The sequence below is a fragment of the Meles meles genome, chromosome 4, assembly GCF_922984935.1.
Source record: "Meles meles chromosome 4, mMelMel3.1 paternal haplotype, whole genome shotgun sequence".
Taxonomy (NCBI): Eukaryota; Metazoa; Chordata; class Mammalia; order Carnivora; family Mustelidae; genus Meles; species Meles meles.
The window spans coordinates 24,567,664-24,595,544 of NC_060069.1; the positions used below are offsets into that span (position 1 = coordinate 24,567,664).

Here is a 27,881-nt window from a genome sequence, read left to right on the forward strand (position 1 = left end):
TTAGAATATCTGTCTATTGCACTGTTTAAAATCATTTTGGTGATGCATATTTGAAAAGGGAAAATTTTATATTATATTGGAGACAATGAACATGCACACAATTCCAATATGAGATACAGTGCAAATAATATTGTGGTAGAAACACAAAGTACTATGAGATCTATGTATATATTAACTTTTATTTGTATAAAATCTTCCTGAAAGAATACAAAAGAAATGATGACAGCAGTTCTCCGAGGAGGGCCAACCAAGTACCGCAAAGTAGGGAAGAAAGGGAGACTTATTTTTCCCTGTTTATGTTTTTATATTCTTTTTTAAAAGAAAAGTAAAGAAAATTAATATCATAGGACCACAAAAAAAGAGGCATTTGTGTTCTAATGAGGGATTCGGAAGACTTCTTGCTAGAGCGCTGACATGAACATTTCCTCTTAGAGAGGACCCACATCGTAGCTAAAAAACACATTTTATGACCCTTTGGTTTCCCATAAGTGTAGTAAGCCCCAGGGCTTTCTGAGTATGTGGCTGAGTTGTGGCTAGTAGCTTAAATTGTGTCAAGAGTTAAATATGTTCTGAATTCCATAACCTCTGCATTAACACAGCAACATGAAATTGAAATAAGTACTCCCAAATTGACCTCAACTTTAGCTAACGAAGAACAAGCATTTATAACTACCCACCATGGGGAATCTATCCTGTTTGAACTTAGATGGTAGAAAATGTCAGTTCTGTCGTCTGCCTGAATCTATCCAAATTATTGTTTTCAAGAAAATTAGTTCAATGTCACATCGATCTAAGGCTTTGAAGTTTATAGTGAAGAAGTGTCTGGATCACAATGGAAAAATGAAACCTTAGTACTTTTTACTCTAGGCTAACTTACAAGAATAAAAATGCCTCTTCTTCTTTCAGAACTGTCTGGCGTGAGTCTACAGTTTGTTATTACTATCCCTCTATTGCTTTTTTAGCAGTCCAATATCAAATTCCATCACTTTCAAATATGAGTGTGGGAGGTAGGAAATAATCACTCCCCATATTCAAAATCTCATCTTTCCAGTGTCCTTTTCAGCAAGAGCTGCTGTGTAAATGCCTCTTGGATTGTTTTATTTGAATAAAATGCATTTTCTTGGGAGCAACATGAAAAAAATGTTTTCTATAGCACTGGTTTGCCAGCTGTTGTATATGGGCACTTGATATTAAGTGATACAGAAACCTTATCTTATTACACTAGGAAAGGAATCTAATGTGAAGGATACAGTGGTATTACAATAAAAACGGCCAATAACTTATTAATCTTATGCTATAGTGTTACCCTGAGGATAGTGTTCATGGTTCTGACTCTAACAATATTGCCTGTGGACATGAAAGAGGAGCCAGTACTGTTGATTTCAGTGTGCAAATAGGATTTTGTGTGGTTTTCTTCAGTAAAAAAAAACATTCTAGCCTGCGGTTATTGATATATTCATGTTATTTTTATTGTCAGTGAAATAAGATTTCACCATATTACTACTGACAGCCAAATCCCCTAAAGATGAATTTCCTGCAGGCGAAATCATGTCCTCATGACATGACCTCAACGTGCATATTCTGAACTTCTGGAGCCTACTTGCTTTAAGTGCCAGAAAACCAAGTAACTCTTTGCATTCCTTAAAAACAATAACTTTTTCAAAGGCCAGCTTAGAATTCTATAGATAGTTAACTCTCTTAGCCACTGTAGCATTTGGAATTTTGTTCAAATGAAATCTCTCCAGAAGCAACTAGTTCATATTCGTAAGGCAAGTTTTCTCATCCACAACACTACATTTTGGACCAGATCATTTTTCTTATGGGAGATGTCCTGTGCATTGTAGAATGTTTCGCAAAATCTCAGACCTTTATCCACTGGATACCAGTAACGACCCACCCACACAGTTGTGACAACCAAAAATATCTCCAGATCTTGCCACCAAATGTTCTCCAATGAACAAAATCGCTTCTAGTTTAGGACCACTGGACAGAGAGTATAAAAGAAACACTTACCATACACATAAATGTTATGTGAATTTTAGCAAAAAAAATTGTGGTGTGTGTGTGTGTGTGTGTGTGTGTGTCTTAAAAGGGTAAACTATTCACAGCAGAATGATTTAAGAATTCATACCCAGTTTTCTATAAAAACATTTTCAAGGCATAATGCATATATTAGGATACAAAAACATAAAGTCACATATTTAGAATTACCTTAGCTCTGTTATTATGGCTAAAATGTTTCAATTTTATCTTTCCTGTTCCCCAATAATGCCTATGCCTAAAGCATCCATTTGGATGGTCTCTCCTTTTTTTAACATCATGGCCATGTGGGAGTGTTTTTAAACCCTAACAGTTACATGGCAGAGACTGAGAACAAGTGGAAAGATTGGAAAACTCATTCTACAGTTCTCTCTTATGGAGCCTGGCCTGATACGTTTTCTTTAGATATGGTACCTCTAAGTCTGTGATGCAATAGCAACTTTTCTTTTCATGGTTTAAAGAGGGTTTCCTGTCAATTCATCTAGTTTCTGTTTGAACTTGGGAAGAGCTTATTTCAGAATGTCAGAATTAGAAGAGTCTCTTCTTCCGAGTACATTTTCCATTCTAAATAACTCTCTGACTTGAGTGGCCGTTTTGGAACTTGCTGGCAAAGAAGAAATATCATTCTTGTGTGCTGTATAGGATTAGAGCATATAAAAAAATGCATTAAATTTCCCCCCCCAAGGGTTCCTTTTGTAAGTATCAGTTTAGTTGGCTGCTTTCTTTATGTTTCTTCTCCCTGTTTTCCCCATAAAATTCCCTGTGAACTCTGCCTGTCAATCCAATCCTCACCGCCTTCACTTTTAATACTTCACTTTTAATACTTCAGTTGCTACATTTTACAAAATAAACCAGCCATGCTCAAGTGAGAGTCATGATTCACTCCACTGTTGGGAGAGGCTAAAACTGGATTTCTCTAACAGAAGTTAAACCAGAGCATGGTGAATACGAAGGACTGTGGGGTGATTATGGAATGGCTGTGGGTGGAATGGAGTCATGATGAGCCCCAAGTAAGTCTTCTTGTTCACTTCTTCATAAATAAGATCTGTCAAGGCTAAGATCTAAAGGGGATTTTTAAAGGCAGATCATGATTTTTGTAGAAAAGGACTCTTCCCTAGTTGCTAATACTTTCGCATGCTTGGAAAGCAAGTATTGATTAAGCTTCCACTAAACATTTACTAACATGTAATGTTGGCCTCTCTGGGTTCTTACCCATCAGCTTTCTACTGGTTCAGGAACCTGTCTTCTATGCTCCCGTCATCTTGGCATTGGCCATCCTATACTGAAATCACTACTTATTTCTTTAAGCTTCTTTGCATTCATTCATCCATTTGAGCTATGGTTCTTAAGTATTTATTATGTCCTAGGCTCTATTCTAGGCAATGAGGCTAGTGTGTCCTCAACTTTGTCAAAACTGGCATCCAGAGAGAAAAGGTAGTCAGTAGTATCTTGTATTAGTCAGCTCCACCACCATAACAAAATAGCATTTTTTAGGTGGTTTTAAACAACAAAAATTATGTTTCTCACAGTTCTGGAGGCTCAAAGTTTAAGATCAAGGACTGCCTACTTCAGTTTCTGATGAAGACTCTCTTCCTGGCTAGTAGATGATTGCCTTCTCACTATGTCCTCACCCAGCCTTTCAGAGAGCAAGTTCTCTAGTGTCCCTTCTTATAAGGAAACTAATCCCATCAGATCAGGGCCCCACCCTGTTGACCTCAACAATTTCCTCCAGAGAGGTTCCATCTCCAAATATAGACACATTGAAAGGATTTCAACATGTGCATTTTGGAGGAACATGAACATTCAGTCTATAACATACATGAAGAAATTTTTAAAAATCACTACTTTAGATGGTGGTAAGAGTGATGGGGGGAAAAAATCACAGGAGAGGAGTAGAGAGCAAAGGTGGTGGAGATAGTGGTTGTTACTTTAGCTACAGACCTCTCTGAAGAAAGGAGATGTGAGACCAATAATGAGAAAGAGGTAGCCTTAGGGAGATTTGTGGAAATAAGCATTGCAGGTAGAGAGAATTATAAGTTTAGTGGTGCAAGACAGAAGTGAGAATGACAGAATCATAAGACAGAAGAAGTTCAGTGTGGCTGGAACCTAGCTGGGTGATTTAGAGGGGTAGGAGAAAATACTGGAGAGGTAGGCAGTAGCCTTTTGTGCTAACCAATACCAGAAATGCAAATTTTGTTTTCATTTCAATGAAGAGCCATTGGGAGATTTTAGGCTGATAAGATACAATTTAAGTGGCTCAGCAGAGAGTCCATATAATGTTTTAGAGTCTTACCCATCTTTGGTACAAATAGTAAATGATCAATATACATATATATATATTTTTAAATTGAAAGATGGATGTTCGCTTACAAAGTAATTGACTTTGTTTGGAAGTCAGGTTTATTGGGTAGAAACTACATAGAGCATATATTCACTCTTTATAGTGTACAAGTCTATGAGTTCTGACAAGCACACAGTCATAGAACCACCAGAAAATCAAGACAGAAGAGTAACTTAATCACTTCCCCAAATGCCCTCATGCGTCTTTAGTTGGCTCCATCCCCCAAGCTCAGCCTTTGACTTCCACTGATCTATATACTTTCTTTCTTTATAGTTTTGCATTTTTCATGTTGTGATATAAGTGGAATTATAAAATATAGAGTCTTTTGAGCCTGACTTACTTCATTTAGTGTAATTCACTTCAGTTTCATCATGTTGAATGTATTGATAGTTCTTTTTTTATGGCGTAGTAGTGTTCTACTGAACGGATGTACCACAGTTTGTTTATCAATTTAGTTGAAGGATGCTTGGCTTGTTTCACCATTTTGGCAAGTCCAATCAATAAGGCTGCTATAAACATTTGCTTTAAGGTTTTTGTGTAAACATAAGGTTTCTTCATTTATCTTGAGTTCATATCTACCACTGGAATTGTTGAGTTATACGATATGTGTGTGTTTAACTTCATAAGGAACTGGCAACCTGTTTTCCAAAATGACTTTACCATTCTGCATTTCCACCAGCAACAAATGAGAAGCCCACTTTTTCTGAATCCTTGGCAACACTAGGACTGTCTCTTTTCTTTCTTTCTTTCTTTTTCTTTCTTTTGCCATTGTAATATGTATGCAGTCAGTATATTTTTTTTTAAAGGCACAACTATAAACTTAGAGGTCTGATGGTATGGATAATAATGATGTAATGTGTAACAGAGCAACTTTTGCAGCTGCAGTTTTTTTTAACCAAAAGACTGTGACCTCATAATCCTTGTTGAGAGCTATATAAAGTAAATTTAAGACTATAGTCTCCCAATCCTTGCTTAAAGACTTTTACAGACTCTAAGGTTAAAGAATTTCCTCATTAAATCCTGGAAACCTTGAAATCTAGAACTGCTACATTCAGGGGGAGTCTTGTAGAATGCTTCTTTAGAAGGGTAATCTATGAGAGTCTCTATTCAAAATATCAGTGACCTCTGAGGGATGAAGTTTTTGGCCCTGAAATTCCAACCTCAGTGATGCTATTAAAAAAAAAAATCAAAAGTAGCAGTTGATTTTTGCTAAATGTACAGCAAAGTGAAATAATGATTTTGTTGCCACTGAAACCCATTTTCCTAATCTATCCTCGCATCAGTGAAGTAATCCATCAAAAGCATCCTATTTTTTTTTCCATTCTGTGGCTGGAGACTCTGGCCTTTCACTTACCAGTGAGACAGGAGGGAAGAAACATGATTTGAAAATCTTCTGACGAATTTGAGTGTTAGGTAATGTGTAAACTCTGTAAGGTAAAGCGTGAGCTGAAATGGCTGTGTCACTGATTTAAGTACCGAGAAGTTGCCCTTTGAAAGATCTGTAGAAAGACCTGATTTGTGAAACCCTGATCTTGCCCACTATCATTTTATAATTGTTCGATGAAGGGCCCTGAAAGACTCAAAATCTCAGTGCTTTTCAGCATCTACAGGAGTATATCACAGAGCTCCAGTATCTCCCTGATTGAATCCAGAAAATATTCCTATCCTCAGCTAGACACAAATCACAATTGTCTACTTTCTTCTCTTTTCAGAGAGAAAATATTTAGCTTAGTTTCCACATGAGTCCACGGACTCATTTGTGCCTAGCACAAATTATATAGAACTCTCTAGGAGCTGACCCTATTCTCTTGAATGACGAGACAAATGCGATTTGTGTACACATAACATCAGCCACCTTTATAAAGCTTGTTGCTATCATTTTGCCTTTCCCTCAAAGAGCTTCAGCATTGCCTAAAAAGAAAGAAAAAAAAAAAAGAAAGAAAGAAAAAAAAACGACAAAAAATAATGCCCATGACTTTTCTCCCCCTGTTGGTTAAACATACTATTACATCACCCGACATAGATTTTGTGCAGCCAATTTTATAAGATGACTCAAAGTTGTCATTTTGTTCAGAACGATTTATTTCTCTGAGTGGCATCAAATGCTATAAATCTCCTGGATGCTCCTGTTCACAGTTGGTGGAAAAACACGAGGGTGGAACTCTGTCTTTTCCAGAGGTGCTTGGTAGCATTTGATTCGAAGCGAAGCATGCAGCAGCTTCATGAATCTTCTTTTTTTGTTTTCTGTTTGCAGATTTTATTCTTCACCGTACAGTATTGCAACCAACCGCATGATTCCACAGACATCTATCACGCCATTCATTGCTGCTTCCCCTGTCTCCACATACCAGGTATGTCCGATTTACCTGCATCTGAGGAGAGGTCTTTCTGGCCAATAATAGATGATATCAAGGCGAAAGGGACACAGAATTTTTTTTTTAATTGTCCTCAAACACATTAGTCACATCTTAATTAAATAATTCTCAAGTTCTAGTCCACACTTTGAAGGGCTTGTTTGCATCTGTTTCACAGAATAAGAAAGTCCACCGTGCTCTTCATTCTTCCTGCTGAGTTTTTATGATTATGCTCCTTTCCAGCCAACATTAGTGCAGCCTCCTCACCACTGAGAACTTACTTTGTTGGTTGTTGGTGATTTGGATTGTCACGTTCCCTACTGTGTCTTCTCTACAAGCACACATCTGGCATTCCCCTCACTCACTCCAAGATATTTTATCGTTGTCATCTCATTTTGTCACAGTTGTCCTGTGTGTCCCTGCAAAGCTACATGGACAGATATTAAATCATTTTCCCCAAGAATTAGGGAGGACTCTCAAAGTGGTAAAACATTATTCCTACTTCCTGCTCTTACATCATTCTCAGTCCCAAAGAGGTCAGAAAAGACCTCACGGGTTCCACATGTTGAAAAACAAAACAAAACAAAACCAAAAAGCCAAGACTCAGTGTGTGTCCTAAAGCAGATGTAGCCAGTTAATTCTAAGTACACAGGTGGATTTAACGTAGTCATACTTCTCCCTCAAAAAAATACTCCTCGTCTTATTCCTTTGAGTTATCGAATGTGCTATTCTCCCTGCTTCTCTTTACCTCATATTGTTCTTCAGACAATTCTTCTAATTCTAATTAGACAGCGCCTGTAGACGCTACATATAGAGGGTTCCTGGTGTCACTTTTCAAAACTGGAGAGAGAGAGAGTGAGAGAGTGTATGTGCGTGCTTGCATGTGTTTCTCTGTTTTTCCAGACGGTGGGGGTGGATGTTTTATGATGGGTAAAACTGTAATGTCGCTGACTGCTACTAATTCAGTGAAGTTTCACCTTATTCAACCATTACATACTTCATTTCAGGATGTCCCAACTGTCAGAGCATCAAACTTGAGACTATATGCATTTTTTCCTGATTCCCCCTGAAGCAGATCATTTTCATTCTTTTTCTGCACTTAGATTCTTGATACATGTTGGTGGATAAATGGAATAGACTTTCATGTGAATTGCATTTGAGGGTCTCAGAGTGGATGATTTCTTAATTGCCTTTTCTTGGGACCCATGAGGCTACGTGCAGGTGCTGTTGCGTTTTTGCTCTTCCCGCAGGCCTGCCTGGTTGTAGTGTGTGTTTTTGTGGTTTTTTGTGTGTGGTTTTTTTGTTGGTTTTTTTTTTTACCCATTTAAAAAAAAAAAAAAAAACTTGGCCTGTGTTTCAGCCAAGACCACCCAATGAGCCCCAGTGTAGAGAACTTTGGTGACATGAATAATATATCCACAGAAAAGTGATTTCACTTGGGAGGGCTCATAAGTGGAACTTAACTCTAGCTCCTTTTTCTCCAAAAAAGAATCAGAGCAATTTCCTCTGTTGTTGATTCTCGCCTTTCACCACTTTCTTTTTTCTTTTTCCTTTTTTTTTAACCTAAAGTGCATTGGCAATTTTGTTAGTGTGAGCGTATTGAAAATAATGTGTTCAGGGTTCTCTATGTGACAATCAGCCCTTACAAGCTGACTTTCTTATTTGGCTGACAAGGCACATTTCTGAACAGTTGGTTGGCTCAAATTCTCATTTTTATTTGCCATACCAATTACCATGAAAGAAAAAAAAAATCACAAGCTTGCTTAACTTGGGTTTAACCCAAACCATTCCCCCGAATTTCTGACTGATCTCTTAAATTCTTTCCCAACTTTTACCACTTGGACTTATTTCCAAGATGGGATCATTTGAGAATTTGAAATTAGAACGAATGACAGGAAAAGAGGAAGTCTCAGCTGTCAACTCTTCATGACTTACGTCTATCCCTGGGAGTTGACCTCTAAGTGGGAGGTCCCTGAGGCTTCCTAAGACTCTAGCCTCTGACACCCAGCTCAGATTATGCTCCAAGGCCCACTGGATCCATGCGGGCACTGCAGCCAGCACTGTTGATACAGGAATTTGCTTTACCACGTTTCGGGGACCAAATTAATCAGGTCCGAGAACTTCCTTTCTACCCTTAGTTCTGAGCACTAATTAGCTGTACAGTCAGATGGACTCCACTTTCTTATGACCTAGTGTGACTCCACTGAACGCAAGAACCAAGTTCTCTCTGTGATTGCTTTGTGCTAATAAATGCTGTTTGATGCATAGGTCCAGAGTACTTCATGGATGCCTCATCCGCCATACGTTATGCAACCAACAGTAAGTGTTCTCAGTCACCTGAGGCTAAATATTTCTATTATCCAAGGGCAAGCTTTTGTAATGCATAGAAGCTTTGGGGTAAAGCTTTTATTATATTCCATACCTCTTTCAGGCAGCCATATTTTCCAGATGAAAAGCTGTTCCTGAAATACTACAAAAGCATGTACAAGAGATAGATTGCAGAATTAGAAAGAGAGAGAGATGAGAAATGAGACAGAGAGAGAACAAACCTTGGAGGAAGTAGCAGTCAACCTCCTAAGCTGATGTCTACCATTTGTTATGAATGGGAAATTTCTACTTCATGCAGGAATTCTGAACTCTGGACAATTAAATCCATTGATAGGGGGAAAGTCGTCCTGTTTTACTTCTCCTGTTATGCTCTGTTCTCTTTGGATGCAGTCTGATGTGCTCTGGGGGCAATTTTTAGTATCATGGCCAAGCATTGACTCAAAGCAATATATTTGAAACATGAAGATAGTTGCGTACTAACAGATGAAGATATATATGTATATATAGCAAGGTTGCTAGATACTTTTTTTTAGGTTAACTAATTAGAGCCATTCTCTTCTTCTTAAGTGGAAAAATCTCTTCTAAAAATATTCAAACTCTATTTTCTACTTGCTATATTTCCCATTTTGTGGCACGATATTATTTAAATCCCAAGAGAAAATATTACATATTTCGTTAGAATCTAGACTGAAGGCTAATTATTCCATTTATCTTTGTCTAAGTCTTCTAGGTTTTCTAGCTCTGTTGAAGGATAAGATAGAGTGATTTCAATAGCAATATATTTATGAGAATGGGAAGTATGAGGTAGAGCACAGACAGAAGGTCATGGGACAAGTTCTGTGGCATACTCTCCTGGGCATGCTTTCATCTGTGCCTTTGTTTCCTTTTCTGTCACTATATTAATGGGACTATTGGAAGGAATGAGAGCATATGTGAAAATAGTTTTTGAAGTATGACATGCTATACATTATTATTGATATTTTCCTTCTTAATATGGAATGTATTCGTTGTACAAAGAAAAAGCAATACTACATTTTAACCCATTTAAAAGCTTAATATCAATAAGGTAGCACATATTAAAGACCAGGGACCTAAATTCAGAGACATCCATTTCTTGGAGTCAAAGGATCACAGCACCTTCTTTTCATATTTGAACTTTGTCCATTTTTTTAAAAAAATAAGGAACATTCTGCGTTGCTCTTAATGTGTTGAGTTTGTTTTTCAATTAAAAAATAAAATATAGGGGCGCCTGGGTGGCTCAGTGGGTTAAGCCACTGCCTTCGGCTCAGGTCATGATCTCGGGGTCCTGGGATCAAGTTCCGCATCGGGCTCTCTGCTCAGCAGGGAGCCTGCTTCCCTCTCTCTCTCTCTGCCTGCCTCTCTATCTACCTGTGATCTCTCTCTGTCAAATAAATAAATAAAATCATTAAAATAAAATAAAATATATATTGCTTAGTACAGCAGAACTTTAGACCATATTTTTCAAATTCCTCTATTCTTATTTACACACATTGGGGGCTTCCTGAGTCCATCTGGTCTAAGTTCTGTAAATCATACCAATGTACAATGAATCCAGATTACCCTTTCATATCCAAGTCATGAGATAAAATACAATATACACTTCCAGACTAATATATAGTACAGTCTGAGCCAACACAGGGAAAGGGAATTTCAGCCAAGTTCTAAAGTGGAGACTTTCTAGAAGGAAGCAACTACCTTATAAAAAAATAATATCTTCATCTACAGAGTACGAATATTAACTTAGTCCTCAAACCTGAGGTGATGGATCACCTCATTGTGGCCAAAGGGAATGCACATCTGTCAAAATCCAAATATTCTCCCAGATGTCAAAATATGTAAGATACTACCGGTATTTCTAGAACTGTGATCAGAAAGGAAGATGTTTGTGTGTGTCTTTAATTCAGCTGTCACTCAAGACATTAGCAAAATTTTCTTCCTCTTGTCCTCCATCCCAGCATGGCTTCAGCCCCATTTTGGGGTGTATTATTTCTCATACGTGTTCTCCCAACATTGGCTGTGTGTGTGTGTGTGTGTGTGTGAGTGTGTGTGAATTTATCACCTCGGATATTCCTTGCTATGGCTACTGCTCACTGATATCTTATCACTTCCCATGACTAGACAGTGCATCATGTTTGAGTCTAGGTTACTCTGTTTAAAATATAGTATTTGTGGCTGGGGCAGATTCCTGGAAAAAGGAGTGCCTGGGCCACCCACCACTTTATTGTCTTTAACATGGAATAATTGGCTAAACAGTGTCATGGAAACAGAGTTTGTGCCATCAATCTTTTCCCTGTAACAGTCTTGCTAGTTGTCTATGTTGCATAAATAACCAAAATGGGAGTTAAATTAATCACTGTATGATTAATAAATACAAAATAAATAATAAATGATAAAATACAAAAATACTTAAGCAATCTAAAGCAGATAAAACAACTACCTGGATCTGAGAAGAATGAATGAATGACGTGATGATTAATAGCCTGAGTAGTTGGTTAGGCTCTTTGAGATAGGAAACCTTTGTCTGTTATGGAACTCTGGGCAATTTAACTTTCTGAGTCACAGTTTCCTCCTCTGTAATGTAGGCTGACTAATGCCTAAATAATTATGCACTTTGCTCATTAAAGGAAAGAAGGTAATAAAGCTCCTAAAATTGAGCCTGGCAAATAGCAAGCACTCAGCAAATTACTATTATTATTATTTAGTTATATGAGTATACTGAACATTATCCTTAAGATTAGCCCAATTATAGAAAATGAGACTTGGTATAGAAGAAAGTTGAGAATAAGCAATAATCACCTGTTTCTACCACATTCATATTATTTATTTAACTTACTTTGCTAATGAGTTTTTGGAGACATCCTTATGGCTATAAATAAGACAAATTGCTTAGATTGGTACATTTTTCATTTACTTACTAAACCATTCAATACCTAAGCCAGGAAAAAAAAGGCCTATCGGGTACCTCCTTTATGTTAGTAACTGGAACCTACTTTACAAACAAATTCAAGGTGTCACTATCTATGTAACTCAAACACATTGCCCATAGTTCTGATTTGCTTACACCTGTTCTCCTCTATCATGTTTTCTTTCCCGCCATTTTGAGAAAATCTCATGTATAAGTTCCAAGTATAAATATGTTTCTCCCCCATCACTGTGAATTCACACTGACCCCTGCAGTGGAGTCAGAAGCCCTTCAGGTTCTCTTTCAGGCTTGATCCAAAGGACTCCAATGTCAACTAGGCTTGTATCCAAAGAGACTTCCAGAAGGTGTTAAATTAGAACACTGTGCCTCTAGTCTTTACCAGAGTAGATGAATGGTTAAAATGGGGGTAGGGGGATAAGACAGGTAATGATTAGCAAGAGAGAAATGAAATGATGGGAAGAAAGAAAAGAAGTAAGCAAGGGACGAGAGAACAGAAAGAATAAGCATAAAGTTAGCATGTGCCATTTAAGTTTGTTTCTTTAGAGATTTAATTTTCTAAGTTGTGTTGTATTATACTTTCTTGTAGATTTAGAAAAAGTTTCCAAAAGGCCTTACTCTTTCTTTCTTTTTTTTTCTTTCGTTCTTTCTTTCCTTTCTTTTTCTTTCCTTCTTTCCTTCTTTATTTTTTTCTTTCGAGAGGGAGAGAAGGTGGGGATGGGGCAGAAGGAGAGGAAGAAAGAGAGAGAATCTTAAGCAGGCTACACACCCAGTGCTGAGCCCCATATGACACTCCATCTCACGACCCTGAGATCATGACCTGAACTGAAATCAAGAGTCCTACACTTCACTGACTGAGTCACCCAAGCACCCTGAGGGGCTTTTACTCTTAAGGGAGAGGGGATAAAACCTCCCTGACTGCGTTATAACTATCATCCTGCTATCTGCAATAAAACAGTTCTAGGTCAGTTAGTGGACTCTCGGACCTTACTGGGTCCCCTGGAAAGTTGTCAGACCCCACTTAGGACAGCAAGAACATTTCTGTTTACACTATGTCATTGTTCCCCGAACAGACACAGGAGGGAGAAAGCTCACGACTTTAGACACACTTTGTACTGTAAGGAAGTAAAAATGCTGACTTTGTCAGTGCGATAGGTTACTCATTGCAACTTCTCAGCGCAGGCTTCTGTACTGTACTTTGAAATTCCCTATCACACTGACAGAATTTTAATAGATGATGGATTGCACCGAATATCTACTCTGCATAGCATCATGTTACATTGGAATTTTATATGAAGGCACAATTGAAACTCCTGTGTTGCAATACATAGGATATTTTGTTAAATCTGTGCTGACAAAGTGAAATGATGATAGTTCCAAAGAAGAAGCATCGTCCTATTCCCTTAAATTGTATTTAGGTTCATTTGAATCATAAATCTTTTGTTCTTTTTTTTTTAATCTTTTGTTCTTCATATGGTTAGCATTATATTATCTCAAGGAGAAAGGTCAGCTTTCATTTTTACTTAATTACAAATTGGTTATCTAATTACAGTAGCCTAAGAAATGCAAGATGCCCTATTGAATCATTGGATGGTTTGTTGCCATGCATGGCTAAATTATGACCTTAATGATTACTAAACTTTAAGTTTATAGCTAAAGAGTAAATATAAACTCCTGCTCTACAACAAGGCTGTTCAGGAAAGCTCCAGAATATTTGATTTGGTCATTCTTTATCAGTAAACAGACAAAACCTATGCTCAGTTTTAGAGGTCATGTCCTACAAATTTATAGGTGTGTTTTCTGTAAAAGCACATCCCCTAATGTGGAAAGAATATTGAAATTATTTGAATTATATTTAGAAAGCAAGGTTTTCAGATATAATCCTTTTACTCCAGCGCTTGAGCTGAACAAAAATCCCAAATCTCATAGTTTCATTAGCAAAGTAATAAAGTCAAAATGCTTTGACTATCAAAGGAGTTAACTTGGTAAACATACATCTACAGGCCAAATCTTTTTTTTAACTACATATCAAAAACAAAAAGACAGCGACTCTAACCCATTTACGCTATTTCTACTGGAAGAGAATTCAAATGAGTGAGAATAACCTTAGGAGGAGCATCTTCTTGAGAACATCACCTTCTTTTAGGGGTGCCTGGGTGATTCAGTCATTAAACATCTGCCTTCAGCTCAGGTCATGTTCCCATGGTCCTGGGATCGAGCCCAGCACCGGGTTCTCTGCTTAGCGGGGAATCTGCGTGTCCCTCTCCCACTCCCCCTGCTTATGTTCCCTCTCTCGCTGTCTCTCTCTGTCAAATAAATGAACAAAATTTTTTTAAAAAATCACCTCCTTTTAAATATACTACTGGGATAAAGTGAATATGAACAAGACCATTTCCATAGGAAATCCCTAAGACCTTAACTACTATTTTAAAAAAATGCTGGTTTTCATTGTTTAATGAATTAATTAATTTATTTATTTATTGAATTCATTATTGAATAATTGAATTAATGAATTAATTAATGAATTTAATGAATTAATTAATGAATTAATATTTTTCATTAATGTAACTTCAGAATTCTATAGTAAGTTTTTAATAATAACGTAAAAATAACCATTAAACAATGAAACTCAAGACTCATAATTCATCAGTGCATAGAGCATAAAGGACTTTTCACTCAGGACCCCTTCACTTACCAATTCTACTCTCCAAAAATAAACCTAGTAAATAAATTTTTATGTCACCATCCAGTCCATTTTTATGCATACAAGATCTGTATGTACTTGTGTATAAATGTGTATATATTTTTAACATCTATACAATATCTTTCTACAAGTACTGTATTACAACTTGCTTTACTTTTTCCCAATAATAGAATGTACTGGATGTCATTGCATGAGTCACATGTAGATCTATGTCAATTTTTTTTATCACTTCATAATATGCCATTATATAAATGCACCAAAAGGCATTTAACCAATTTCCTATCCACTCTTTAAGTTGCTTCTAGTGCTTGCTCATAAACTCAAGACCGTAATATTGAACACTTGTGAGAAAATATCTGTAGGATAATTGCTGGTAGAAAAGTATGTGTGTTTTAAGATTTGATACACATTATTGTCAAATTACACTTCAAGTGAGAGTGTCTGTTTCTCCATGGCCTCAATTAACACTGGGCATTCTCAATTTTCAAATATTTTGTTAATGTGATAAATAGTGAATAGTACTTTGCTGATGTTTTATTAGTATTTCTCTGAGTCCGAGAGGAGTTGAGTTGCTTTTCATGTTTATTGACTAAATTTTTTTCCCCTGGGAGCTCCAAGCTCATGTGCTTTGTTCATTTCTCTTTTGGGGTATCAATCTCCTATTTTTTTTTCATGGGTTCTAATTTTTTATTTATTTCTTATTTTTTTATAAACACATAATGTATTTTTATCCCCAGGGATACAGGTCTGTGAATCGCCAGGTTTACACACTTCACAGCACTCACCATAGCACATACCCTCCCCAATGTCCATAACCCCCCCTCCCCCTCTCTCAACCCCACCTCCCCCCAGCAACTCCCAGTTTGTTTTGTGTGATTAAGAGTCACTTATGGTTTGTCTCCCTCCCAATCCCATCTTGTTTCATTTCTTCTTCTCCTATCCCCCTAACCCCCCATGTTGCATCTCCAAAGTCAATCAATCTCCTATTTTTAAAAGACATTGCAATTAGCCAGCTAACATTGTCATAGACAATTTAGATATTTCTGTTTACTTTTAATTTAATGTTTTGGCGTTCATCATGCAAAACTTTAGTATTTAGTATTATGTGTTTAGGATTTACCAATTTTCTGCTTTAGAGCAAGGATCACCAAACTTTTTCTGTAAAGATCCAAACATAAATATTCTCAGTTTTGTGAGCTGTATGGTAGGCATTGCTATGGTTGTAGAGTGAAAGCAGCCATAGACAATACGTAAATGAATTGGCGTGGCTGAGTTTCAAGAAACTTTATTTCCAGAAATAGGTGAGGGCCACATTTGATTTATAGGCTGTGTTTTGCCAACCTCTGCTTTAGAGCATCTGGATTTCCGTGTAAAATATCTTATTAAATATAAGATTTAAAACCCCATACATTAAAAATAAATAGTAAAGCACTCTATGTCTTTGTTTAGTGATTTTTGTGACTTTTTTATTTAATAACTTTTAAAAAATTGAGATATAATTGACATAAAACAGTGTATCACCATATGTTTATTATTGTGTTTATACTAAGTTTTATTTTCAATTTTTGTTACTTTTGGAGTTTATTTTGCAATATGGTATGAGATTATGATCCAGATTTTTTCCCTAAGTGGGTAACTAATTGTCATAACAACTTCTGCCATGTAAATCATCTATATTTTCTCTACTGATATAAAACTTTATTCCAATTTTTATCATACAATAACTGCTTTATATCTTTGTTATATTTCTGTAATCAATTCTATTCTGTTGACCTATTTTCTAACTATTACTTTAGTACTTTAATTATCATTTTATAATACCATATATATTAGACAGGACTTAATCCCCAGCATTATTTTTTTGTTGTTTCACAAGAATTTTTCTAGCTATTTTATATTTCCAAATTAACTTTAGTACCAGTTTGTCAAGTTAAAAAATATCCACTTATTTGTGGAGCATAACAAATGACATGGAGGACATTGGGAGATGGAGAGGAGAAGGAAGTTAAAGGAAATTGGAAGGGGAGGCAAACCATAAGAGACTATAGACTCTGAAAAAACAACCTGAGGGTTTTGAAGGGGCGGGGGTGGGAGGTTGGGGGAACCAGGTGATGGGTAATAGGGAGGGCACGTGTTGCATGGAGCACTGGGTGTTGTGCAAAAACAATGAATACTGTTAAGCTGAAAAAAATAAATTATTTAATTTTAAAAAATCCACTAAATTTTTGATCAAGATCACTTTGAATTTATATATTAACTAATGGGAAATATAAAAATATGACATATATACAATGAATTTTTCTATCTAAGGAAAAAAAATAATTCTTTCCATTTACTCAAGATTTTTTACTTCCCGCCCTAGCTTTTTTGAGGTATAATTGACAAATAAAATTGTGAGATATTCAAAGTGAGTGTTGTTGTGGTTTGATACATACATGCATTGTGGAAGGACTCCCACTATCTAGGTAATTGACGAACTCATTATCACATGTATTTAACTTTTGTGTGTGTATGTTAGAGAGAGAACATTTTAGTTCATTTTCTTATCAAATTTCAATAATATAATACAGTGTCATTAACTATAGTGATCATGCTTTACTTAGATCCTCAGACTTCATTCATCCTATAGCTGAATGTTTGTACTCTTTCACCAACTTCTCCCTATTTTCCCCAACCCTCCCAAACCTTGGCAAACACTGCTTTTCTATTCTATGTTTCTGAGTTTGGGTTGATTGATTGATTGATTGATTGATGTATTTATTCATTTTAGATTTCACATATAAGTGATACCATGCAATATTTGTCTTTCTATGTCAGGCTTATTTTTCTTAGTATAATGCCCTCAAAGTCCATCCATGTTTTCATAAATAGCAGGATTCCCTTCCTCCTTATGGTTCAATAATATTCCATTATATGTATATGCAACATCTTTACCCATTCATCCATAGACAGACCCTTGGATTGTTTCCATATGTTGGCTGTTGTGATGTTGTGCAACACTGTAGTGAACATGGGAGTGCAGATATCTCTTTGGGATCCTGCTTTCATTTTCTTGAATATTTACTCATAAGTGAGATTCCTGGATCATATGCAGTTCTAATTTTTATTTTTTTTATTTTTATTTTTTTAATATTTTATTTATTTGACATACAGAGATCACAAGTAGGCAGAGAGGCAGGCAGAGAGAGAGAGGGGGAAGCCAGCTCCCTGCCGAGCAGAGAGCCTGATGCGGGGCTCGATCCCAGGACCCTGGGATCATGACCTGAGCCGAAGGCAGAGGCTTTAACCCACTGAGCCACCCAGATGCCCCTAATTTTTTTTTTGAGGAATCTTCATACTTATTCCATAGTGGTTGCATCAATTTACTTTTCCCATCAACGGGGCACAAGTGTTTCCTTTCTCTACGTTCTCACTAACACTTATTATCTCGTGTTTTTCATCATAGTCATTCTGACAGGAATGAATTGATATCTCATTATTTTTTGATATGCATTCCCTGATGATTAGAGATGTCAAAAACTTTTTCATGTGCCTCCTGGGCATTTGTCTTCTTCCATGGAAATAATGTTCATTCGGTTGTTCTACCCATTTTGAAAATCAGATTGTTTGGTTTTTCACTATTGAGTTGTATGTATGAGTTCTTCATATATTTTGGATATTAATCCCTTATCAGATATAAAATTTGTAAGTAGTTTTCCCCATTCTATAAGTTGCCTTTTCACTTTGTTGATGGTTTCCTTTTTTGTGCAGAAACTTTTTAGTTTGATGGAATCCTACTTGTTTATTTTTGCTTTTGTGCCTCTATTTTGGTGTCATATCCAAAAAGTCATTTCCAAAACCAAGGTCAGGTAGCTTACCCATGTTTTCTTCTAAGAGTTTTACAGTTTCAGGTCTTCTGTTCAAGTCTTAATCCAATTTGGGTTGGTTTTTGTGTATGGTATAAGATAGGGATGCAGTTTTTTGTTTTGTTTTGTTTTGCATATGACTATCCAGTTTTTACACCATTGTTTATTGAAGATAATTGATATAGTGATGGATTTATTCCTGGGTTCTCTATTCTGTTCTATTGGTCTATGTGTCTCTTTTTATGCCAATTCCATACTGTTTTAATAATTATAGCTTTATAATATAATTTGAAATAAGGAAGTGTACATCTACAGCTTTTTTCTTTTTTCTTTTGCTTTGGCTATTCAGGGTCCTTTGTGTTTCTGTACAAATTTTAGGATTATTTGCTCTATTTCTATGATAAATGCTGTTGGGATTTTGATAGGGAATGTATAGAATCTGTAGATTGCTTTCAGAAATATGGGCATTTTAACAATATTAATTCTTCCAATTAGTGATCATGGAATATCATGCCATTTATTTGTGTCTTCTTCAATTTATTTCATTCATCCCTGGTTAAATTTATTCCTAGGTAAAATTATTATTTTTGATGAAATTGTAAGATGGAACTGTTTTCTTAATTTCTCTTTCTCATAGTTTGTCGTTAGTGCATAGAAATGCAACTGATCTTTGTATATTGATTTTGTATACTGCAGCTTTACTGAATTTGTTTATTCGTCCTAACAGTTTTTGGTAGAGTCTTTAGAGTTATATATATATAATATCAAGCTATCAGCAAATAGAGTTTTACATCTTCCTTTCTAATTTGGATGCCTTTTATTTCTTTTTCTTGCCTAATTGCTCTAGCTAGGACTTTCAGTACTATGTTGAATAAAAATGATGAGAGTGAGCATTCTTTTCTTATTCCTGATCTTAGAAGAAAAGCTTTCAGCTTTCACTGTTAAATACCATGTTAGCTGTGGCTTTCTTATATATGGTCTTTATTATGGTAAGGTACATTTACTTTATACCTCATTTGTTGAGAGCTTTTATCATGAGTGGATGTTAAGTTTTATCAAATACTGTTTCTGCATCTGTTGATGCAGATGAGATGATCATCTGATTTTGATCTTTATTTTGTTAATGTAATGTATCACATCAGTTAATTTGCAAATGTTGAACCATCCTTGTGTTTGCATCCCTGAAATACATTCCACTTGATCATGGTGTATGATCCTTTTAATATATTGTTGGATTTGGCTACTATATTAAGAATTTTGTAATTTGTGTTCATCAGGGATATGGTCTATATTTTCTTTTCTTATAATGTCCTTATCAGCACATATGTCCCTCTCTGCATCAAGGTAATGCTGGCATTGTAAAGTGAGTTTGGAAGTACTCCTTCATCTTTTCTTTTTTGGAAGAGTTTGGGAAAGTTTGGTATTCTTTAAATGTGTTGTAGAATTCACTAGTGAATCATATAGTCCTGGACATTTGTTTCTTAGGAGGTTTTTGATGACTGATTCAATCTCCTTACTAGTAGTTGGTCATTCAGATTTTCTATTTCTTCATGATTCAGTCTTCATAAGTTGAGTATTTCTAGGAATTTATAATTTCTTTTAGGTTATCCAATGTTTTTGGTGTGAAGTTGATCAAAGTAGTCTCTTATGATCCTTTGTATTTGTGTGGTATCAATTATAACGTTGTCCTCTTTCATTTCTAATTTTGTTTGATTCTCTCTCTCTTTTTTTTTCTTAAAGATTTTATTTATTTATTTGACAGACAGAGATCATGAGTAGGCAGAGAGGCAGGCAGAGAGAAAGAGAGAGGAGGAAGCAGGCTCCCTGCTGAGCAAAGAGGCCGATGATGATTCCAGGACCCTGAGATCATGACCTGAGCCAAAGGCAGAGGCTTAACCCACTGAGCCAGCTAGGCGCCCCTCTTTTTTTTTTCTTGTTAAGTCTAGCTAAAAGTTTGTCTATTTTGCTTATCTTTTTGTAAAACCAGCTCTTAGTTTTACCAATCTTTTCTGTTGTCTTTTTAGTCTCTGTTTCATTTATTCCTGCTCTGATTTTCTTACTATTTTTTTCCTTCTACAAAATTTGGGCTTTGTTTGTTCTTTTTCTACTTCCGTGAGGTGCAAGGTTAGGTGGTTTATTTGGACTCTTTTTTCTTAGTGTAAGCTTATCTCTATGAACTTCCCTCTTGGTATTACTTTTGTTGCATCTCATAAATTTTGGCATGCTATATTTCCATTTTCATTGGTCTCAAGATTTTTTTTTATTTCTCCTTCAATTTCTTCTTTGACTCATTTTTATTTAGTAACATGTTGTTTATTTTTAATTTTTTTAAAGATTATTTATTTATGTATGTATTTGTGAGAGAGAGAGAGTGTGTGCAAGCAGGGGGAGCAGCAGCCAGAGGGAGAAGCAGACTCCCCAATGAGCAAGGAGTCTGAGGCAGGACTCCATCCCAAGACCCTGGGATCATGACTTGAGCCCAAGGCAGACGCTTAACAGACTGAACCACCTAGGCATCCTTAGTAACATATTGTTTAATCAAGAATTATTTTATGTCTTTTAAGTCCCTTAATAGAGTAGTAAATTTTCCTTCATATATGTCCTTTACATTTCTCAAATGTTGAAATTTAGAACATGTGAATGAATAAAATATTCTATTGTATAACACCAATTTTCTCTTACCCAGAGATTATTCCAGTTACTATTTAATAATATATCTTTCAAGACCTCTGTCTGTATCAATATCTGTATCTTCTTACTCATCTAATCTATACATGCATACTCACACATACACACACACACACACATTTATGTATGTGTTGTCATTCACATAATACATGCTATTCTTCAAGTACAGTTTTCAGCTACTAATCTTCACTTTCCCATGTCAGTGTATTTTTTTTTATCTTCCCTAATTCAATTGTCTCAACAGTCCAAAAAATGCCTTTTATAAGGCTGGATTTCCCAAATAAGGAAACAATTAGTGATCACACAATATATCTGGTTATTGTATCCTTTAAATCTCTCTTAATTACCAGGTTTTTTGTTTTGTTTTGTTTTGTTTTCTCTTGTGTTTCTGGTTAGCTGCTTTGCAGAGTGTCCCAACTTTAAGAAACATCTGGTTGAGTCTTCATGGTGCTGTTTATCCCATTCATCTGCCCCATGTATGAAATGACTTTATAGCTAACTATTTTTCTGAATTTTTCTATTATTTCCAATAGATAGTTTCATTGATTCTCAGGTTTCCCAGGCTATCAAAATAATTTCGTTTTCTATCTCATTTCAGTTTTTTTATATCTCACAATCCTTTTTCTCACCCAGTTGAATTGCAGCATATTCTTTGATTGATTCTTTATCTTAATGAGAATGCCACTATGCAGTATTTGTTTTTTTAATGTAAATATTGAATTTAATAAAAATTTTTTGAGAAAATATTGAGTTTTTAAAATTATTGAATCAATTTCACTTTATTAGTGTATTTGTAATTAATTATATTTAACTAATTTCAGTAAATATTTCTTGAGGTGGAACCATTCTACAACAAAGTCCTTTTGGTCATAATGAAGCTGTCTTAGAACCATACTTCTCAATTATATTTATTAATACGTCATTTATTATTTTGACATCAGTCTTTACTGAAGATGAAATTATTAAGTATTATTATCTTTTAAGTGTACTATTTTTGTTACATTTGAAAATCAGAATTATACAGGCTTTTAAATAATAATTTGAAAGGACTCCATTCCTCTAAATTCTGGAACAATTTTAAATATCATTATATATAGCTACTTTTAAAGATTTAAAAGAAGTCAAATGGGACGCTATCTTGAATTTTGGGAAGAGACTCATTTATTCTACCAAACCAATTAAAAAATAATTTATTACTCTTATCAGATATGTTCTCAGGATACTAAAACTGTAATGCATTTAGGGCTTATGAACATGAATAATCATGAAGTGCCCTATCAGACTGTTACATAGTTGATAGTTTACTTGCTAAATGATTAAAACAATTGTATTTTGAATTGGCATGGTCTTAATCAAATTGACATTGTTAGCTATTCCATGGCCAGTTGTAGAACTTTTAGGACATATATATATATCTTTATTTTTTATTTTTTTTTTAATTTTTTCAGTGTAACAGTATTCATTGTTTTTGCACCACACCCAGTGCTCCATGCAATACGTGCCCTCCCTATTACCCACCACTTGGTTCCCCAACCTCCCACTCCCCCTTCAAAACCCTCAGGTTGTTTTTCAGAGTCCATAGTCTCTCATGGTTCATCTCCCCTTCCAGTTTCCCTCAACTCCCTTCTCCTCTCCATCTCCCCATGTCCTCCATGTTCTTTGTTATGCTCCACAAATAAGTGAAGCCATATGATACTTGACTCTCTCTACTTGACTTATTTCACTCAGCATAATCACTTCCAAGGATATATATATATCTTAAATTAAATATTATAAAAATTAAAAATAATCAATCACCAATAGTGTCATAAGAAATTTTCAGACATTAGCATGTTGCAGATCACTAACTTGTGATTTTTAAGAATATATGAAGTCTTTATATGACCCTCATTGTGGTGAACTTTGAGGAATACTTTCCTGAATGTCCACTTGGTGAGGTTTTTCTTTTACTGGGCCCTACCTGTTCCATTCATTAGCTCTGTGTTTGCGAAACTGAGAGCCTTGAATTCAATGAGAAAAAAAATCAACAAATAGTAACAAATATTCTTAAGCATCAAACATGTACAGAATATTCTTTTAGGTATTTTTGGAAATGATGGAGGAGAAGAAGAAGAAATTATCCATCCTAAGGCATATAATCTAATTGTGGATCTAAGTTCTATATATGTAGCATGATGTAATTAAAAATCCATGAGTCATAGGGTAACTCTATTTTTAGCTTCTCGAGGATCCTCCATGATGTTTTCCAGAGTGGCTGTAACAGCTTGCATTCCCACCAACAGTGTAAGAGGGTTCTGGGTGTTATACGCAACTGATGAATCATTGAACCTTATATCAAAACTAATGATGTACTCTATGTAGGCTAATTGAATTTAAATTTTTAAAAAATCTGCAGCAGAAAAGGTATTAAGGTTAGCAGTTATAGAAAACTGAAAATGACAGTTAAGGACAGGGAATAACTAAGACATAAACATAAATTCAAAGGATGGATGGTGTTTATGGGATTGAAGGAAAAGAAAGAGGGCATTTCAGGTGAAAATAACATACTAAAATATTGGGGGGTGAGTTTCAAGTTATTCCAAAGGGCCAAGAGGCAGATAGCCTGCATTAAGTGAAGGGTTTACATTAAGGAATAAGGGAAAGATTTGATTGGAAAGGTGAATTATGGTCTATTAAAGAACAAATTTTTATTAGTCAGTCTGGCACATTTTTACTACACATTTTTATTAGCTTTATGGCCCCTGTGCTATTGTCTAGAGTTTAGGTTTACTTTGGAGAAAGGCTAAATTATGTCACTGAGTTATGTTAAACAGTCATAATTTCCAGTGAAGTAATGGATGAATCAATCACGAATGGAAATAAACTTAATTTTTTTTTTTTGCATTCTAAAGCTGTCATTATACAAAGCCTCTGTATATAATGTCCTTTTCTATCCGCAGAAATAATTTTGAAGGTAATGGTTATTTTTCAAGTAGAGTTTCTGGAAACTTCTTGGAGAGATCATTGCCTGATAGCCAATATCCCTGCCTCCCATGCACAACGGTGGCTTGAATAAATGATGAATCCAGAAGCGTTTGAAATCCAAATGTGTGCTTATGACCTGTCTTTTGGCATATGGTATTCTATTATTTTACTATGGGCCTTTAAAAGGAAAGAATAGTTTGTGGAATAATGTATTACTTTTTTAGAACTGCAGGCACAGCATTCTGAACGTGAGACCGACACAGCTGCTAAGAGAAAAAGTTTCAATCGGGCATGACCCCAATGTGTCCTTAGACAGTACTTAGAATTTCTTCATCACTGCATCATCAGAAAACCAGAATTTGCCAGTTCCCTTGTAAGAACACTAACAACATTACATCCTTAATAGCTATTAAGCATATTAAATATAATTAAACGGAACCACAGTGTTAAGTATCTAATCTGGTGATGGCTTATCTTCTATGGATTATTTCTGGAGCAAGTAAGCACACAGCTAAAATAAAATCCACGTCAGACTAGATAACAGCAAGTTACCAGGGCAACACAATCATATAGAGATGGGGTAAATGATTTATTTTATAAATGTTGCCAGGGCAACATAAACTACTTATAAAATCACTGAAGGACTGAGAATAAGGGCACAGTCTATGGGGCTATTTGTTCTTTCATAATACATTGGAATAAAATGTCCATTCATACCTAAAACCTTAGCAGTTACGTAAAATAGGTTGATATTTGTTAAAAAAAATGGCTATTAATGGGTTCAAATACTGAAAATATTTTTAAATACCAAAAGATATTATTCATTATTTCTTGCCTCTCAGACGTTTTGGGGACACTATTTCACTTTAAACGTTAACTTTAGCTAGAACCTAAGAAGCTAGTTATTTCTACCTCAGTGCTATATTTATAATTTAGGATCATTGTTAACAGTGTTGATGAGCTTAGATTTTGTTAGGCCACAAATGAGAATGTGCCAGAGTTGGGGGTCGTACATATATGTATATGATCTAATCAGGTGTACTTTGGGGAAAATTACTTTAGCTTTGGTAACAAATGTCAAAAAGTATACAATTTACAGTAATATTTTTTAAAATACTAAAACAAATACCAGTAAAGTGCCTCAAACTTTTTTTTTTCTTCTACTGAAGAGGAATATTTACCAAAGGTAGGGCTTAAATTTACATTTTACATCCATGTCTTTTAGTTTTGTTGATTGTTTCTTTTGCTATGAAGAAGCTTTTTAGGGGCACCTGGGTGGCTCAGTGGGTTAAGCCTCTGCCTTCAGTTCAGGTCATGATTTCTGGGTTGTGAGATCGAACCCCGCATCAGGCTCTCTGCTCAGCGGGGAGCCTGCATCCCCCTCTCTCTCTGCCTGCCTCTCTGCCTACTTGTGATCTCTCTCTCTCACTCTCTCTCTGTGTCAGATAAATAAATAAAATCTTTAAAAAAAAAAAAAAAAAGAAGAAGCTTTTTATTTTGATGAAGACCCAGTAGCTTATTTTTGCTTTTGTTTCCCTTGCCTCAGGAGACACAACTAGAAAGTAGTTGTTATGGCCTATGTGAAAGAGGTTATTTTCTGTGTTCTTTTCTAGGATTTTTATGGTTTCAGATCTTACATTTAGGTCTTTCATCCATTTTGAATTTATTTTTGTGTTTGGTGTAAGAAAGCGGTCTGGTTCCATTCTCTGCACATTGCTGTCTGGTTTTCCCAACACCATTTGTTGAAGAGACTGTCTTTTTCCCCTGGATATTCTTTACCACTTTGCCAAATATTAATTGACCATATAGATGTGGTTTTATTTCTGGGTTTTTAACATCACTTGGGTGTCATAAAATAATCATTACAATCACTACACTGGGTTGACTTAAGTCTAGTTCTCTGAGCACCCCAGCTGGAAGTGGGATCTCCACCCTCTGAGAGCCCTAAGAATGCTTAGTGTCTCATCACTTGAGTATAGCAAACGCTTCATTGTTAATCTATTCGAATGATAAAGTAAGAGAGCTGACACTTTAAGAAAAAGTACTAGAACTCTTTTACATGTCTACCTGACACTTTTTTTTTTTTTTTTTTACCTGTTATAGAATCACTTTGGAAGACATTTTCCAATGATACCATCTTAGAATAGGAAATTTTAAAATTTCCTTCTTGGGAATAACTTTAAGAGTTAATTTATTAATCATACCAAACAACCCACAAATTAATCAGGCTATATTCACATAAGCAGGTAAATAGATGGATGTGTAGATTGATGGGTAGATGGATAGATGATCGATAGATAGATAGACAGATAGATTACAGATAGATAAATTGATAATAAATATCTTATCCTGGGCATATGACTGATTTTTCCTTCCAAGCTAGAGCATAATTTTATTGAGACTATATCACATATAATTCACAATATATCTCCCTTCTTACTTTGTCCCTTACACAGAATACGTACTAATAAGTATTTGTTGATAGGTTATTCTTCATAGGCTCTTTCTGAATTGGGAAACCTGGAGACACTGCCAGCAGGCAGGTGCTGTTAAACGAGGATGCTGAGAAAAGTTTCTAAGGGAGGCAAAAGTGTGCATCTTCTTTGAACATAATCCCAACATTTAAGAGCAAGTGCTGTTGATAACAAGTTTGGCTTTGTATATTTGATCCTTGAATCTTGTCATTGACAAGAAGGTTGTTAAAAACAACTTAAGAAAATTTCTTTTGCATTCATAATGTAGAATTCAAATTACTTTTTAGTTGCAGATTTGTCTGTATAAGCTGAAGCAACTGATTTTTACCAGGTACATATGTTTCCTCATCTCTGCTCTCACCCACTTTTTGGGAAGTCTGAAAAGGGTTGGCAAGTCCTTGAGCAGCCTTTATGAAGCTCCAGAATGCAGTGATTGCAATAAGTTTATGCTGATATTGTCCACGGTTGATCAATACGGGCAAAAGTAGTGAGCATTATTCTTGCCTTTCTCTTCTCTATCCTCTTTTCATTGTTAAAAATATGAAAAACTCAGGCTACTTGTAAGGACAAGCAGTAACCCTTGTTTTACAATGATGTAGGAAAACACTTTTCATGGATTGAACAAAAGAACAAATTTAGAAACTTGCACAGTTTGAGATCTGAACAAGTTCAGTTCTTCTATTTCCTGTGTGACCTAATTTTCTACCAGCAATTCTCTTTTTTTAAATAATGATATTCATTTGACTAAAAAAGAGAGATAGCCCCCTTCAGGCCCTAGAAGAATGCCTAATAAGGATTTGTGCCTTGCCCACATTTAGAAAGAAGCTGAGATTCCTTATGACTAAAGACACACTCAAAACAAACAAACAAACAAACAGACAGACAAACAAAAACAGTTAAATTAAGGAAGAAGGGACAAATGTCACAGAACAGGAAATAAATTTATTAAAAGTTGTCTGTAGGTAGTCTACTACAATGGAATATGGAAATTTTGACGTGAGTTTTCAGAAGCCAAGGCCAAAATGGTTAAAAAGAAATAAAAATGTTTTATTTTTCATTCTCTGATAGAAGGAAACATCAGATGGTCAGGAGAGGATGCTTTCTTTTCTTTTCTTTTCTTTTTTTTTTTTTTTTTTGCTGTTATATCCAAAAGGGGAAAATTTTTCCATTCCTAATGTCTTATATAGCAGTTGTACATATAG

The 27,881-nt window shown here is 35.5% G+C and overlaps 1 protein-coding gene across 11 annotated transcripts in view; it reads left to right on the forward strand.

Moving 5' to 3' along the window:
• Positions 1–27,881, forward strand: part of RBMS3 (RNA binding motif single stranded interacting protein 3) — a 740,514-nt gene that overhangs the window by 620,242 nt on the left and 92,391 nt on the right. For 8 of the 11 annotated variants that reach the window (XM_046002641.1, XM_046002647.1, XM_046002645.1 and 5 more), the window contains 2 exons: positions 6,636–6,732; positions 9,004–9,054. In XM_046002641.1, coding sequence (XP_045858597.1) covers positions 6,636–6,732; positions 9,004–9,054 — 148 coding nt within the window. The remainder of the gene's footprint in view (positions 1–6,635; positions 6,733–9,003; positions 9,055–27,881) is intronic. The other 3 variants (XM_046002649.1, XM_046002651.1, XM_046002652.1) reach the window with 1 other exon arrangement.